Below are 15,980 nucleotides of genomic sequence, written 5' to 3'. Positions count from 1 at the left end.
CCAGCCTGGCCTTGAACACTTCCAGGGATGGGGCATCCACAACTTCTCTGGGCAACCTGTTCCAGTGCTTCACCACCCTCACAGGAAAGAATTTCCTCCTAACAGCTAATCTAAATCTCCCCTCTTCCAATCTGAGTGACTGTTTGTAGTGACAGGACAAGGGGTAAAGGTTTTAAATTGGAAGAGGAGAGTGCAGAGCAGTGAACTGGGACTTGCAGCCCTGGGTGCCGCTGGAGAGGTGCGCTTTTCCTCCCTCTCCTCCAGCCTCACCCCTGCCTTCACAGCCCAGAATTCCGCTAAGGAACAACAGGGGGAACTCCAATTGAGAGCAATTTAATTGGTCAGAAGTTAAAACAAAAACAAGGGTAAGAAACTTGTTCCCCTTCTGGTCAGTTCTTGATGGAATGAAGAACTTCAAAACTTGAGGGGGTAAAAGGTCCAGTTCAGTGAGGAGTCCTCTAGCTCTATCCACTGGCCCAGGCCAGCTTCATCTTCTGGCTGTGAGCTTTGGAAGACTTAGAAAACAAGCTCTTCACTATTTGAAGCGGCACTGATTTCCCGCTGAGGTACAGTTTATTGTGACACTCGGGCAACCAGGGCCCTGCCCCAGCGTCCGTGTTTTTCCCTTTCTTGAGCATCCAGACGTAAGCCATGATGTAACCAGTCATGAACGCATCAAAGCCAGCCCGGTGCGTGCCCCCCTGTGAAGGTGGACCATGGCTTTCCTTTTCCTTTGCTGCAGCACATGCTGCTTCAGTCTCGGGGATGTCTGGGGGATGGACTGAGCCCCCCCCAGCGGGAACCTCTGACTTCCCCTCCACTTGGTCGCTGTCATTGGCATGTCCCTTGGCAGAAGGGCTCACAGCAGCTCCTTCAGTGCTCCCCAGATCCTCTTCCCGTTGTGCGCTGGTGTCTGAGCTGACCTCTGCTTCCATGTCTGTGGAGTTCTCCTCCAGTGGCCTGCCCTCGGTGCTGGGTGTGATCTCTGCCAGCTCTGAGGCAGCTGCAGGCTCGTAGCAGCTCTGTTTTCGTGGCGGTCCCTCCTCCCCATTCTGAGCTACCTCCACTTCTTTCCCTGAGCCCTCCTGCTGAAACGCCTTCGCAGCCTCTTCTGTGTTCTTCCGACGCTTCCATTTGTGCTTCCGTTTCTTCCGCTTCTCCTCCCAAAGCTTGTCATCCTCATCAATTATGAGGTCAATGTTATGAGACTGTGGGCACGTCATCCCTTTTGGACACCAGCCATAGGCCTACAGGAGAAAGAGAGAAGCATGTAGCCACCAGCCTCCTGCTCAGAGCAGCTCATCCCCATAACATGGAGCAGAACTAATTACTCCCCTCTGCTGAGGATTCGTGAGGCTGTATCGGGAGAGCTGCGTCCAGCTACAGCCCCACAACACACAAGAAAGACATTAACAAGCTGCAGCGAGTGCCACAGGGAGCACACAACATATGAGGAGAGAGAGGCCAAGGGAGGTGGGTTTGTTCCACCTGGAGAAGATGAGGCCGAGGGGATGGGGATATCTACGTGTTAAAGCAGAGGTTAGAGAGAAAATGGAGCTGAACTCTTCTCAGGGGAGCATTGGGAAAGGTGATGTAGGAATAGCCGGGGAAATTCTGACTAAATACACAGGAAGGCATTTTCCACAAGGAGTGGTCAAGTACCGGAACAGGGCCCTGGAGAGGTTTTGTAATCTCTATCCTTAGAGATTTTTCAAAATTCTCTTGAGCACTATTGAGTTGGTGGTTGGATGAGAAACTTCCAGAGGTTTCCCCAACCTGTGTCGTTCTGCAACAGTAACGTGCAACATCTGGAAGAGCTCCTTTTCTCCCTGAAGCTTCTGAACCCAGTTCCCATCTGACCAGATGGGCTCTTTGTTTACTGCTGTAGCAGCCCCAGGACTCGAGACGCTGTGGATCACACTGTGCTACGGTGCCAGGAGCTGCAGACGGGTAGTATTTCTTTTATATCCCATCAAGATACGGGAGAGGGAAGAGGCAGCATTTCTTGCTCAGAGGCCAAGCCAAACACATTTAGAACTTAGAGCCCTCCCAAGACAGCAATCGACACTGTAACTCACACCATCCCACTGCTTAGGGCTGTATAATCTCCTTCTGAATCTTTGTGTCTCATGTAGCCCGTGGAATTCACCGCCTCTGAACAGAGCATGCTATTGCCCTTTCCGTCATGGAGCCACCTGGAGCCTGACAGTCTTCCTTGTACTGTGAAGCAAGCAAGGGGGAGCTCCCAGGTGCCTTCCTACCGCCCCCTGCTCTGGCCACATGTGGCTCTTTCCATGGAGCCAGGAAGGAAGCAGGGATTCACATTACTTACCGAAAATTTCTCACAGACGGGCACCTTGTTTCCCCCTCCCACATTGTGGCTTTCTTCTTCCAGAGAGCAGTGGCGATAGTCGATGTAACGGGACACGTTGGCCGGGTAGTTGCAGAACTCAACGGTGAGGTGCTGCCCGCTGGAGTCCTTCAGCTTGCAGTTCTCCCGCTTGCTGGAACAAACAAGAGCACACGGATACCAGGGTGAACTAGCTGAAGGTACCGCAGTGCGGAGCTGGTGCTCTCCACCAAGTCCCAACTCCACTAGTGTCCAGCTCTTTATCTCCAGCCCCAGCTCGACAGCCTGCTGGAGAGAAGCTCCATCCTGGGAGAACAGCTTTAGTAAGTGCTGATTTAAAGGTTGTTTTCTCTTATGCTGACGCAGAGGCAGGGACAACAGCGTCTCTGGCGAAGCATAGTTTGATTTTTAAATATTAAGGGCACTAAGATACGTGTTAGTCTTCATAATATTAATGGACAAAGAAAAAAATGCCCCAAAAATGAGGTATTATGTAGAGCATCCAGTGGCCACCACCCTGACAGGCTGAACCAGGGCAACGCAGACAACAAGAAAACCATTTTCCATCTCATGAGAAAAGAACTGTTTTGTCCCAAGAGCTCGCTAAAAGGCCCAAAACCTTTGGAAGGCTCCATGTAACTAGAAATGTGGGTTAAAACACTTAAGAGGTCAGTTTAAAAAGTATTTTCATCTTGCCAAAACAAAGCATTCTCATGTTTGAGAACAGCCATCTTGAATGTTTTCAGACCTGTCAAAATGGCATTTCCTGACATAAACCAGTCACTAAAAATACCATTTCTCTTCTGCACAGAGCGCAACTTCAGTTTAATGGAGATTCAAGGAGCTCTGTCACTGCCAGGGGCTTGTTTAGGTTGTGTGGGGACTGCAGAACCAGGGGCCAGACTGACACGTGAAGCAGACAGACATCCCTGCTTCTAACACGTGTCTGCCTGGAAGATATCCACGAGGAGCTGGGGGCAGGAAGCAGGACGGGACGCCCTGCAACAAGAGCACAACCTTCACGGGGAAGGAAAGTGATGGGAGTCGTAGCCGGCCGCATGCGAGTGTCACGTGCGGGACGTGTGACAGAGCTGGGCAGCGTCAGGAGGGATCGAATGGATAATTTTTCAGTGAGGTCAGGTCACTCTGTGGTCAAAACTGCTGCCAGGGGAAGATTGAAATCCTCTTGCAGCAGCTGCCCACCGAACAGATAAAGCATATTACAAAATGCACCTTTACGCACTCAGCAGCTGTCCTGAATATGGGAAAAGCACCTTTCTTTACTCACTGGGGTAATACAAAGACCCGACCCCCTTGCCTGGAAAAGCAAACAAATGAAACACTCCCTTTGCCTTTTCTCCCATAAACTTTAAATAGCGCAGCGCCGCTCACCACTTCTTGTAAGCATACTCCAGGTAGGACGCTACAAAGCGAGTCTCAAACTCTGAAGCATATTTGGTGTCGTATATTCCTGCCGGAAACATTTCCGAAAGGTCGGCGGTGAAGGTGCCGAGGTTGTCTGGGAGGTGGGCATAGAAGCACTGGTAGAGGAAGACCAGATCGATCAGGCCGTTATGGAGAATGAGGGGCTTCTTCGCTCGTATGAGCTCCAGAAAAAAAGTCCGAACGCTCTGCCTCTGGCTCTCGTTGCCCTGCAAGAAGGAGCATTAGTCAATGAGCCTTAGTGCCTTGACTTACCACTGCCCCGGGAAGTCCTCGGAGCCTGCCGCAGCAGGGCACTGCCTACAGCTCTGACTTGCTCCGCACAAACAGCCGCCCAAATATTTGGAAAAGTAACCGCAACAAGCACCAGGCTGGATATAAACCGGCAGGGACGTGAAAGGGATAATGCTGCGCTCAAGACCCCGGCGTGAGCCCATCTTTGCTCAGCGGCCACTGAGGGAGGTGCCGGGACCGAGGGAAGCCAGGACCAGGGGAAGCCAACAATGGGGGAAGCCAACAACCTCCCCAGGAGCCTGGGGCAGAGCGAGCTTGAGATGCGCGAAGGAGAGTCGTTCCGTACCTTGTCGTTGCCCTTGTGGTAGGGGATGCCCTGGGCGTACTGCTTGTTGAAGTCAAAGCCGTGCTGCACCAGGAACTGCACCGACTGGGGCTCCACGATATAGTCCTCGGTGCAGAGCAGCGTCAGGTTGTAGATCTGGCAGAGATACGCGTTCTCCGACTGCAGGGGGGAGAGCGGGCAAAGCGATGCGGGGAGGGGAGCTGCCGAAAAACCCCGGGGCAAGCCCGCGGAGCACGGGGGTGGGGGAGTGTCGAGTCCCCTCTCCCCGCGGCGTCCCGGTGCCCCCGGGAACCCACCTTCTCCGGCAGCCGCTTGAAACAGGCCACGCCGAGGGAGAGGACGGAGCGGGTCCTGGCCGCGTTGCAGACGGCCTTGTACCGCTCTTCGATACACCTGGCCGGCGGGAGAACGGGAGCTGACGGCTTCTGCCCCTGCCCCGTCCCACCGGCCGCCCCCCGAGGGCCAAATCCCACACGGGGGAGACGGCAACCGGTACCGGCGGGACGCGCCTCGGAGCCCCCGCAGCCCCTCAGTCCGGCTGAGCGACACGCCCCCCGCCCCACCGGGGCACTCACGGGTTCAGCAGCGACTTCCTGGCGCCGAGGCCGCTCAGCTCCTGCGGGGAGACACCGGTAAGCGGGCCCGGCCCCGCCGCCGCTCGATCGCTCGCCCGGTCACCGCCGCCCCCCCGCCCCGCCTCACCGTGTCCACGGCGACGAAGGTGGCGGTGCGGAGCGCCAGCACCATGGAGGGCCACAGCTCCGCGAAGTTGTCGCTCTGCACGTCCACCACCGGCACCCGCCACCGCGACATGGCCGCTCCCGCCGCCGCCGCCCCGCCACCCGCCGCTCCCGGGGGGGCCTCCGTCGGCGCGGCTGTCAGCAGGCTGCCTGCTGCCGCCCAACGCCCCGTGCGGCCCCCGCGCCCCGCGCCGCCTGCCCGAGCAGGCGGTCCGGACCCTGTCAGACGGCGGCAGGATTTTTTTCCGCTTTTCCAAAACCTGTTTTCACCTGGAATTTGGGTTTTAAACAAACAGGCGTTTAGCTCGGGCAGCAGTTGGGGTCCTTCTGGGCGGCCGCTAGAACTGTCGGGAGAAGGGGCGGGGACAGCCTCATCTCCCCCGGAACGCTGATTGGCTTCGGCGCGCCAGGAGGTCCCGCCCTCTCCCCTCGCTCCGATTGGTTCAGGTGCGGAAGGTGGGCGGGGACTCTCGCTCTGATTTGTCGTCGTCCGTCCCGCGGGGGGGGTGGGGCATTCGCAGGGAAACATTTTCCCGGGAAAGTTTCACGTGGCGCCGTGCCGCCCCCGGCCCCTAGCGCCACCGGGGTCCGGCCATGAGCCAGCTCCGGGCGGCTGCCGGGGGTCTCCGGCGGGGCGGCAGGAGGGCGGTCCCGCCCGCGGGGCGGAAAAGGAAGGGCGCGTCGCCCCGCGGAGGTGCCCGGTAGCGGGAGGGGGCTGGGGGGAGGGTGGGAATCTCCTCTCCGCGGCACCGAGCAGTTACCGGTGCTCGCTGCGTCCTTGTAAGGCCCGGCGTTCGGTACTCGTCCAGCCGGCAGCGGCTCTGGGGGACTGCGTGGTGCTGCGGTCGGGTCCGCCCTCCATCCCCTCCCGGCCGCCCTCCATCCCCTCCCGGCCGCCCTCCATCCCCTCCCGGCCGCCCTCCATCCCCTCCCGGCCGCCCTCCATCCCCTCCCCGCCCTCACCCCACGCCGCTCTCCCGGCAGGGACCCCGGCTCCGCCGCCCGCCCCGCACCTCTTCAGTGACCCGGCTGAGATGGGGGCCTTGCGCAGGAACCTGCTCGCTTGGTACGACAGATGCAAGCGGGACCTCCCCTGGAGGACGCTGGTAAGGGGGAGGCAGCGGTGCCGTAGCGGGGAGCCGGTCTCTGCCGTGAGGGGGTGCCGGGGGGGCGGCCACGGTGTCTCTCCCTGTGCGCTGCATCCCTGACCGCGTGGAAGTGGAAGAGGGCGCTGGAAACGGGAGCGTGCTCCCAGCTGGTCCTGGCAGTTCCGCGGTGGGTGGCCTGTCCCTAGGTAGGAGGGGGTGCAGGGTGAAACCCCACTTCTCGCACGCAGCCCCAACCCCTGGAGCTCTTTCCCGTTCCTGCCCGATTTGTTTTGTGCCCGCCGCAGCAAGCGCTGCCTGGACAAGGTTTTCCACGTATTTGCTGTAAACCTGCTGAGCGTTTTCAGTAGAGCTCCGACTTGCTTGGCCTGGTGACAAGTGGTTAGAGGGTGGTTGGGGTGCTGGCGCTGGGCACCAGGTTTACACCTGCCTGAATGGTGCTGGGAACTGCATGGCCCCTCTGTGGGATTTTAAATCTATCCACGACTTCTTCCCGCGCAGAGGGTCTCAAGTCTGGGACAGGCTCTGGTGGGAGTTTTGAACCTGGGGGAAATATTTTTATGCAGATTCCTATGCAGTGTTCAAAACGCACCACAAGGAATCTTATTTTCTATGCAGGTCCCCTCTGCGGTGGGGTCCTGTGTCACCCATTTTTTTTCTCAATCCGTCTTCTTCCCCTCTCAGGCAGCAACTGAGCCGGATGCCGACAGACGGGCGTACGCAGGTGAGGAGCAGGGACCGCATCCCGGCACGTGTGGGGTGCCCTGCTGCATGTTGTCCCCTGATAAACGGCCTTGTGAGGGAACGTGGCTTTAATTACCATCCTTGGAAAGGCTGCCATAAGAGCCACTGACCCCACTTGCAAGGTACTGGGGGGTCAGAGACCCCACTTAGGGCCTGAGGAAGCTCCTGTGGGACAGCATGTGGGGGAGGAGGGGAGTGGGAGAGGGTCCAGTGTGTTGGATGCCACTGTGATGTGTGTAGCCAGTACTGACATGGCTGTGGCATGAAGGGTGGGTGACATTGGTGCCCCTGCTCTGATCCCTGCCCTGCTCCCTGCAGTTTGGGTGTCTGAGATCATGCTCCAGCAGACGCAGGTGGCTACCGTGATCGACTACTACAACCGCTGGATGCAGGTGACTTCTCCTCATGGAGTCCTGTGCCCACAGGCTGCCCCTTTCAGAGACCTTGTCCACTGCCTCTGGCAGATCCCCAGCTGCAGAGCATGGCTCTGCTTGTCCCTGACTTGTCCCTTTCCCTCTCTACTGCAGAGGTGGCCGACGCTGCAGGCTCTGGCACAGGCGTCCCTGGAGGTGAGCGTTGCTGGGGCTGGGTGCTCTCCCTGCCCTCATGGCTCTTCCCACGCCCCATCTAACACCGTGCTGTCTCTCTTGGAGCAGGAGGTGAACGAGCTGTGGGCAGGACTTGGCTACTACTCTCGAGGGAAGCGTCTGCAGGAGGCAGCAAAGAAGGTGCCTTGGTGTTAAGGTGTGGGGGGCGTTCCTGAAGCCCTCTGTGGCCCGTGGGCTAGTGCTGGCTCCCGTTTACCTGCCTCACTGGGGCTGTGTGCTGCTGGCACGAGGTTGCAGAGGCTGGGATCCTGTCTTATTGTGGGTAAAATGGGTTGTGCGCGTGCACACACACACCTCGGCTGCTCCCCTGACCTCGGTCCCTTCTGTGCCAGGTGGTGTCTGAGCTGGCTGGCCGGATGCCCAGGACAGCTGAAGACCTGCAGAAGCTGCTGCCGGGAGTGGGACGATACACGGCAGGAGCCATCGCGTCCATCTCGTATGGGCAGGTGAGAGCTGGGTGTCAGTGGACACATCTCCCCTTCTCTGCCACCCAGCCCTGCTCCTGGCAGGGTTCAGCTGGCGGGTGTCACAAGCTGGAGGCTCCCTGGGGCTGTGCTTGGCTCTGGCTGTCCCCACTTTGTGGTGCGTGTCACCCACTGCCCAGCTTGGCCTGTGGCTCAGCCTTGTGTGTGTCTCCCCTCCCTCATGGGAGCACCCCAGCTCCCTGCCTTGCTGGGATCATGGGCACCCCTCAACATGGTAACCCCAGCTCCTGGTCCCAGGCTACCGGTGTCGTGGATGGGAACGTGATCCGGGTCCTGTGCCGCCTGCGGTGCATCGGTGCCGACTCCAGCAGCCCAGCCGTCATCGACCGGCTCTGGTAAGGGGAATGCTCCATCCTCGCTCTGAGCTGCAGCGATCGTGTCTGTGCTCGTTGGTGGCCAAGGGCAGGATCGCTGAGGAGCCATGGGGAGCAGAGCTAGTGAAGGGAGAGAGGTGTGGGGTGCAGTGTTGGGAAGCTGGTGCTGCTGGGAGTGGTGGAGAAAGGAGCTGTGTTGTCTCTGCCTACCTGGGAGCATCCCCCCTTGCAGGCAGGCGGTGGGCAAAGGTCCCCGCAGAGCCCCGTGCCACTCGCTGCTGTTTCTCCCAGGGACATGGCCAATGCCTTGGTAGACAGGAGCCGCCCGGGGGATTTTAACCAAGCCCTGATGGAGCTGGGAGCAACTGTGTGTGTGCCCAAGGCCCCGCTGTGCAGGGAGTGCCCCGTGAAGCAGCACTGCCAAGCATGGCGCAGGGTAAGTGTGGCCCCAAAATCTGTCTCCACCCTGCCTGCGGGTGGCCAGGGGCTGCCAGCTGTCCCAGTGGGGTGGCAGAAGGTCACCCCAGGTCCCTTCTGAAGCTTCTTATGAGCCATCTCTGTCCCAGACCAGTGCTGCAAGCAGTTCTTGGCTGGGCATCATGTCCTGCATCCTCACTGGGTGCTGGATCAGAGGGGTCACCAAGCATGGGGACAAGGTGGGCTGGTGGGATGAGCCCTGTCCCCATTCCTGTCCTCCTTGCAGGTGGAGAAGGAGCTGGTCTTCGCCTCTCAGAAACTGTTTGGAAAACCCACCCCAGTGCCTGATGTTGAGGACTGTGGTAAGCACCTGGGGACATCCCTGTTGTGGCTCCGGGTCTGGGCCCCATGGCGACTGTTACGTCGGTGTTTGCAGGTGTTGGGGACTGTCCCCTGTGCCCCCCAGCCACGGAGCCGTGGGACAGCAGCCTGGGAGTGACCAACTTCCCCCGGAAAGCAGCAAAGAAGCAGCCGCGGGTGGAGCGAACGGCCACGTGTGTGCTGGAGCGGAGGGGCTGCCATGGGGCCCTGGAGTACCTCATCGTGCAGAGACCCAGCTCGGGTAATGGGGCTGGGCAGGAGGGGGGCAAAGGCACCGTGTGGCCCCTTCCCACCTACGCGAGGGACAGGGCACCCTGAGAGCGGGATGTGATGAGACTGTCTGCAGATGTGCCTCTTGGCAGCTCATGTCCCCGTTGTGCCCTTCCCTCCCCAGGTCTCCTGGCCGGGCTCTGGGAGTTCCCCAGCCTCCCACTGGCTCAGGGTCTGCAGGAGGAGAAGCAGAGGGAGGTGCTGGCAGATCATCTCCGGGCCTGGATGGGGTGGCCAGTGGTGGCAGGAGGCCTGCGGTTCATCGGAGAGGTGAGGCTGCAGCAGAGGTATGTGGCGTGAGCCCCCTGTGATCAGCTGCGAGGGACATAGCATGGAGGGAAGAGGGTCTCCCTTCCTTGCTGTCACCCCTCCCAAGCCCTGACAGACTCAGTGCACTTGTGAGGCAGCTGAGCAAGCAGTGCATCCCCTGCTGCCTGCCCATTTCTGTGTCTTCCCATCCCCTCCCAGGTCGTCCACATCTTCTCTCACATCCACCAGACATACGTGGTCTATTCCCTGCACCTGGATGGGGATGTGACTCTGGACCCTGCCTTGTCCCCATCCCGCTGGGTGACGGAGGAGGAATTCCACACCTCAGCCGTGTCCACGGCCATGAAGAAGGTACTGGGAGGTGCCCGGGCCTTTCCTCCCTTCCCTTCCTTTCCCTTAGGTCCTGGGCATCCCCTGGCTCCGGGGCCCGGCTGCAGTTCAGCTCTGGGCTCTCTTGTGATTCCTTCAGGTGCTGAAAGCCCGTGAGAAGCAGCGTGGGGAGGAGAGCGGCCCTGGCAAGGTGGGCATTGCTGGAGGGTGTGCAGCTTTGGGATCTGCTCCATGTTGCTGCGAGCCAGGCCCTGGTGTGCGGTGCTGGAGCCACCCTGGGCTTTGGGGTCAGGCCAAGGAGCGTCCCCAGCCTGGGGCAGGGCTGCATCTGGGGGATTTGCCTGCCTGGCTTTGCCCCAATACCAGGGTCTCCCCCCTTGCCTCAAAAACAATCCCTGGAGGCCGTGGGGGCCTTTGGGGTTTGCCCCAGCGTGTGTCTCCCGCAGGGCTCCAAGCGGAAGAAGGGGACAAAGCTGCAAGGAGCAAGCACCGCCCGCCCTGGGACACAGCTCTCCCTCCGTGCCTTCCTCCGGGCACCCACCTCCCCGTGATGGCACCTTGGACATCTGAGACCACCAGAGACCTGCATTGCAGTGAGTGCTGCCCATGGCGCTGGGTTGGTGTCCCCCACACTGCTGCGTGCCCAGCCCACAGCCCTGTAATGGTCTCCCGCTCCTCCTTGCAGAGTCCAGCGGCTTCCGCAGTTCTCCTGTGGGAGTTGTGTCATGGTGGGGCCAGTGTGGACATGGACATGATCTAGAGCCAGGCTTGTTCACCTGTAGTTACTTGCCCTGGTACAGCCACCACTCTGGCACTGTGGACTCACAGCAGAATAGGTTTCTCTCCAGCGGCAGGAAGGCTGTGCCGGCATCTCTGCCTGGCCCATGTTTGCCCCTCGACCACCAGACAGTGGCCGTTCCCTTCCTGGCCTCCAGTAGCCCTTTTTATACACTTGTTTTTACTTAACCCGAGCCATAGGCTTTCTAATAATAAATCTCCTAAAGTGCGTAGGTTTTTTAAATGACTTTCTGCCTCTGTTGCCCTCTGCCAAGCTGGGGCTGTCAGGGAGCCTGTGGCTGAAGAGGAGGATGGTTGTCAGGCTGTGTACGTCTGGGCTAGGGACAGCAGTGACTTCTTGGTTAAGGCACCTGTGAGCCCCTCAGCTGAGCATTAACCCCAAATAATGTACCCAGAGCACCCCTCCTAGGAGCTCAGGCATCAGCCCCAGGGGCCGCACAGCTCCTGACCATGGGCTGCTCCTCCGTGGGGCCAAGTAATCCTCCCGTGGGACTCCTGTAGGGTTTTAGCCCCATTTTTTACCTTTTCTGTCAGGCTGTTCTCCGCTGTGTTTGTGCTGTGGCTTTCCTTGACTGTAGCACCCTTGCAAAGGCACCAAGCCTGGAAGGCTCTTCCCAGGGGTGGGCTACCAAGAGTTTTCCTCCTCCCCAGGCTTGTGTCCCTGCCTGGGGCTTTCAAGGACGGGGCCCAAGTGGCCTCAGTTTAGGGCCTGCAGGATGGGACAGCCCGCCTTGAGGGGCGGAGAGGGCCACTTCATCCTCACCTGGCCCTCAGCAGATCTCAGATGGGAGGAGAAGAAAACCCCAAAGCAGTGCTTGCAGGTTAATTCTTTAATTAAAAGGAGTGAGAGGCCATCACTTGCCCTGCACAGGGGCTGGCTGTGCTTCGAGTGGTGAGCGTTGATGAGCTGCCCTGTCTATGCCCCCCAGCTTGTCCACTCCCCTCTGGCAGTCCCTTATGCCCCTATGTCTGGGGCTGGTGTTGTGTCAGCAGTGTCCTTGGCCATGCTGCAGGCACAAGTCTCATTAAATTAAGATTAAATTAAGGCAGAAAGCTCTTTGTGTTGAGGTCAATAAATCACTGGGAACCCAGCGAGAGGGAGAAATCACCCTCCATCCTGGGGGATGCTTGGAGCCCCACTGGACCTGGCTCCAACCAACCTGCTCTCATGCTGAGTAGGCTCTGGATTGACCTGGAGACTTCTTTTGGTCCCTGCCCACCTGAGCTGGGCTGCAGGCATCTCTACAGCAGTGTGTTACCCCAGGGTTGGACCAGAGAGACGAGGAGCTGAGGGAGGAGGACTGCAGCATTGTCACTACTGCTGCCGGTCCATATAGACCTGCACAGCTTTCCACAGTGCCTGTATATTGCCTTCCCCAAAGCCTGGCGCTCCCCGCCGGTCAATGAGCTCCAGGAAGAATGTCTCCTCGGAGAAGATGGGATGGGTGAAGATCTGCATCAAATACTCCTGCGAAGGGCTCTCTGTGGCATCAGTGCCCAGCTGGCCCCGGTCCCCATGCACCATGGTGTCCAGCAGGATGCCCAGCTCTGCCAGCATGCGGGGGTCCTGCCCGACCCCCTGGATCTCCTCCGCTTTGCCCTCCTGGCTGTAATAGGTGGTGGGGGGTGTGAAGAACCGCGCACCCCGTTGCTGCAAAGCCCTGGTCGTGGCAATGATATCAGTGGTACGGAGACCAACATGTTGGATCCCGGCCCCACCGTGCTGCTCTAGGAAGGTGTCGACTTGGTTGGTGCCATCCTCTGAGAGGGACTCGGCGAAGACGAGCTTGCAGCCATGTGATGGGGTCCCCTGGGCACTCTGCAGCGCAAGGAGCAGCATGCCCACCCCCTGCCCCCCCAGCACGTACCCCTCGGCTGGCCTCTCCCGTGGGTTCAGCAGGAAGCGGCGGAAGCCAAAGCAGTGCTGGTACCAGTCCAGAGCTGCCCGGGCACCCCGCCGCGGGCAGACGTATGTGATGTGGTCAAAGTGGGTGATTTTAATCCCGTCCCTTGTGGCCGAGGGGGCTCCTTGGATGGGCTGGAAGCCGGGCAGGAATGGTCCTCGGTAGCAGGATCGGTCCAGGAGGGTATGGCTGATGTTGCCCACAATGGAGCTTGCCACCCCATAGGTGACAGAGCCACCGTCATCCTTCACCTCGGTGGGGGGCACTGGCAGGGAGCATCCACAGCTCTGCAGCTGCCTGCAGAGCCCTGGCACATCGTCCACCTCAAAGCAGACGTTGGAGGCTGTGCCCAACATGGGCCGGGGATCCACATCGTAGAGGAAATCGTGGGAGGAGGCACCGGTGGGACCTGGCGACAGGCGCTCGTTGACGAGGAAGATGGCAGATCCCCGACGCAAGGCCAGCTGCCGTACACGTGGTGTTTCCCGCACGGCCACCGGCTGGAAGCAAAAGGTGTTGGCCAGGTCCTGGACCCAGCCCTGCCTGTAGGGCACGTGGAGGGAGATGAAGCAGGGTCGGCTCAGCGAGGCTGCCATGGCTGGGCAGGCTGCAAGGAGGACACAGGGGGTCAGGGGGGGCTTGCTGGCTGCAGGAAGAAGCCGTTTGCATGCACAGATGCACACGTGTGTAAATGTGCACCCTTTAAATGTGTGTAATTTAAATAAGCTGATACACCCTGTGCAAGGGCGCCTACCTTCAGGACCAGCTGCAAAAAGCTGCCCAAGGATGCCAAGCCCTCTTGCCGCTCCTTTGCTGTGCTCCTCTGCCCCGTGCAGAGGAGGAAAGCCCTGACCCTTGGCCACAGCAGGTCCCCTCTGGAGCCCTGTGTCCCTCAAGGGTGTCGTAGGGAGGCTAGTGGGGAAATCCAGGCGAGGGAGGTGTGCCCCGTGTGTAAGCAAGACTATGGGGACAAGGGTTTTGGGCGGGGGGGGGGGGGGGGGGGGTGATGTCCTGTACCAGCAACCAGGAACATGGAGGTTGGACTGGTAAACACAGAGCTGGTTACAGCTAAAAGGCTCCTGTGCTGCCCCAGTGTTTGTGATGTCCCACAAAGGGGGAGGGGGAGCAGTGGGGTCACAGCAGGCTGCTGTGCCCTTCCCCTCACCGACAAGGATGGTGTGGAGCTACCATGCTCCCTGATCCCGGCAACAGGCTCGGGGCAGTGACCTTGCCCTAGAGGCACAGAGGGTGAAATAGGTGGGACACTGCGGGGACAGGAACCTCCTTCCCCACCCCAATACCCGTCACAGCGAAGGGGGGGGGGGGGGAATCTATCCAAATCCCCACTGGGCATCACCTCTCAGGAGCATCCCACTGAGGGCTCCTGACCCTACGCCACACACCGGTTGTCCTGGCTGGACCCCACCGGGCTGGGGGGGAGAGACCTGCTTATTTAGCCCCTTCTACGCCCTGTTGGGCCCCCCAGCTGCTCCACACAAGCCCGGGGGAGGGTGGGGGGGTCCTTGCCGGGGCCCCTGCTGGAGCACGTGGGCCCGGAACGGCGCTCCCTCCCTCCTTCCCTGCGGGATCAGCATCCCTCCCGCTCCGCTCCCGCCACCGCCTCTCCCCCCGACACCCCCGGTCCTGCCACCACCCCACTCCCTGTGCCCGGGCGGGGGGGGGACCGGCAGGGCCCCGTGTCACCCTCAGCCTGCGGCTCACCGGGGTCAAGGCTGCGGACGAAGGGAATGCCGGGGCGGGGGCCGGCCCCGGGGCGGGAGAGGCGGCTCGTTTCGCTCCTCCCCGTACGCAGCAGGCCGCGGGGGGGCGGGGAAGGGGCGGTGGCGATGCCGGGCAGGGCGGCTGCAAAGCAACCTGCCCCCACCGTGGGGAAGCCTCCCCGGGGCTTGGGTTGGGGGGGAGGATCGGTGGGTGCCGTCCTGGGCAAGGCCGGGGCCGGCACACGGGGCGTGGGGCCGTGCCGGTGGGACCCGGGGGCGGCTCCGGCAGGTTTAAAGGCAGGGACAGGCACCGCGGCCGCCGGCTCGGGGACGACCCGGCTGCCGGGGGGTGGCTGGGGGTGGTCCCCTGGGACGGGTGATGAAATGGACCCGTGTCCGTGCAGGGTCGCTCCCTGCCGGCCCCAACCCCGCGGGGACAGGGCATGCGGCGGGAGGGGGGGGGGGGGTCGTGCCCCTGCTCGGTGCTGGGTGCTTCTCAGTGCCCGGGGTACCGGCGGGGGGGCTTGGGGGGAGAAGCAAGTGGATTGTGGGGAGTGACAGCTCTGCAGAGGGTCTGGTGTCGGTCGCGGGGTGGGTTCGCTCCAGGCTGACCCCACGCAGCTGCGCCTGCATCCCCAATCCCAACCCGATGGCCCCAACCCATGGCCCCATGTCCTTGCTGACATCCCCGACAGCCCTCCCCCCCCCCCAGCAGCAATCCTCTTTTTCCGGACTTCTCGTGGCTGTTTTCAGATAAATCCCCCCCTCTTCATGTGTCCGGGACCGTGTTGCTGCCCCCGTGTCTGTGTCTGCTGCCCTTCCCTGCCTTATCATGTTTTTGTACAGAGCCCAGGTACGATAAACTGCTCAAATATTTGCGGAGATGTCCGTGTGCGGCCGAAGTGGTGAGCTCCTCTTGTTTGGTTGGGGGGGGGGGGATCCACCGCGACTGTGATTTCCCAAGGCAGGACTGGCTCCTCACGCCACCACAGCCCCCTTTGGGCCCAGGGCAGGGCAGGAGGCACGGGACCAGACGCTGGGGGCTTGTTGTGGGGCCAAGCATGGCCCAAGAGCTGCCATGGTACCATGTGCCAGGACGACATGGCCTTTGGGCTGGCACCCTGTGGGGTAGGGAGCTCCAGCACCCCAGAGGTGTGGGGCAGGCACTCATCTTTTTGGCTGCAGGGTGGCAGAAGCTGCGCTGGCAGCTCCCCTGGGACCTTGTGCATGGATGGCACTGTTCAATGTCACCCCATGGTGCCCTTAGCAATGCTGCCAGCCCTCCGGTGCCCATGGGGGGGTTTTGAGCAGCCATGCCCAGCTTTTCCCCGTGGCACTGCCTGACACCCTCTGTGCCAGCCCAGCACCAGGCACCGCTTTGCCCCAGCACAGCTCGGGCTGGGCTGCAGCAGCAGCAAAACGAAGGAGGGGAAACAGAGGGGGACAGTGCCTGCCTTGTTGCCATTCCCCGAGGCAGGCGGGGGTGGCCGGGGCACAGTCCCTGCTCCGGCCAGGCTCT

General features: G+C 60.7%; 3 protein-coding genes across 3 annotated transcripts; 1 reads left to right on the top strand and 2 right to left on the bottom strand.

Annotated features, from left to right (window-relative positions):
* Positions 1-318: 318 nt before the first annotated feature.
* TOE1 (target of EGR1, exonuclease) lies at positions 319-5,222 on the bottom strand. The gene is made up of 7 exons (XM_074152381.1): positions 5,076-5,222; positions 4,949-4,989; positions 4,670-4,766; positions 4,374-4,532; positions 3,743-4,002; positions 2,333-2,504; positions 319-1,247 (listed from the first exon to the last, which is right to left on the bottom strand). The coding sequence occupies exons 1-7, from the start codon at positions 5,184-5,186 to the stop codon at positions 465-467; spliced, it is 1,623 nt and encodes a 540-aa protein (XP_074008482.1). The 5' UTR covers positions 5,187-5,222; the 3' UTR covers positions 319-464.
* Positions 5,223-5,707: 485 nt separating this feature from the next.
* On the top strand, positions 5,708-11,885 carry MUTYH (mutY DNA glycosylase). The gene is made up of 15 exons (XM_074151369.1): positions 5,708-5,807; positions 6,098-6,219; positions 6,904-6,943; positions 7,282-7,355; positions 7,491-7,532; positions 7,620-7,691; positions 7,904-8,017; positions 8,294-8,391; positions 8,662-8,806; positions 9,074-9,149; positions 9,224-9,409; positions 9,563-9,708; positions 9,907-10,059; positions 10,178-10,228; positions 10,485-11,885. The coding sequence occupies exons 1-15, from the start codon at positions 5,708-5,710 to the stop codon at positions 10,587-10,589; spliced, it is 1,524 nt and encodes a 507-aa protein (XP_074007470.1). The 3' UTR covers positions 10,590-11,885.
* HPDL (4-hydroxyphenylpyruvate dioxygenase like) lies at positions 11,654-13,626 on the bottom strand. Its single transcript, XM_074151370.1, has 2 exons — positions 13,495-13,626; positions 11,654-13,347 (listed from the first exon to the last, which is right to left on the bottom strand). The coding sequence occupies exon 2, from the start codon at positions 13,334-13,336 to the stop codon at positions 12,152-12,154; it is 1,185 nt and encodes a 394-aa protein (XP_074007471.1). The 5' UTR covers positions 13,337-13,347; positions 13,495-13,626; the 3' UTR covers positions 11,654-12,151.
* Between the last annotated feature and the right edge of the window lie 2,354 nt (positions 13,627-15,980).

This window comes from Numenius arquata, chromosome 8 (genome assembly GCF_964106895.1).
Source record: "Numenius arquata chromosome 8, bNumArq3.hap1.1, whole genome shotgun sequence".
Lineage (NCBI taxonomy): Eukaryota > Metazoa > Chordata > Aves > Charadriiformes > Scolopacidae > Numenius > Numenius arquata.
This window is presented reverse-complemented; position numbering and strand designations above follow the sequence as displayed.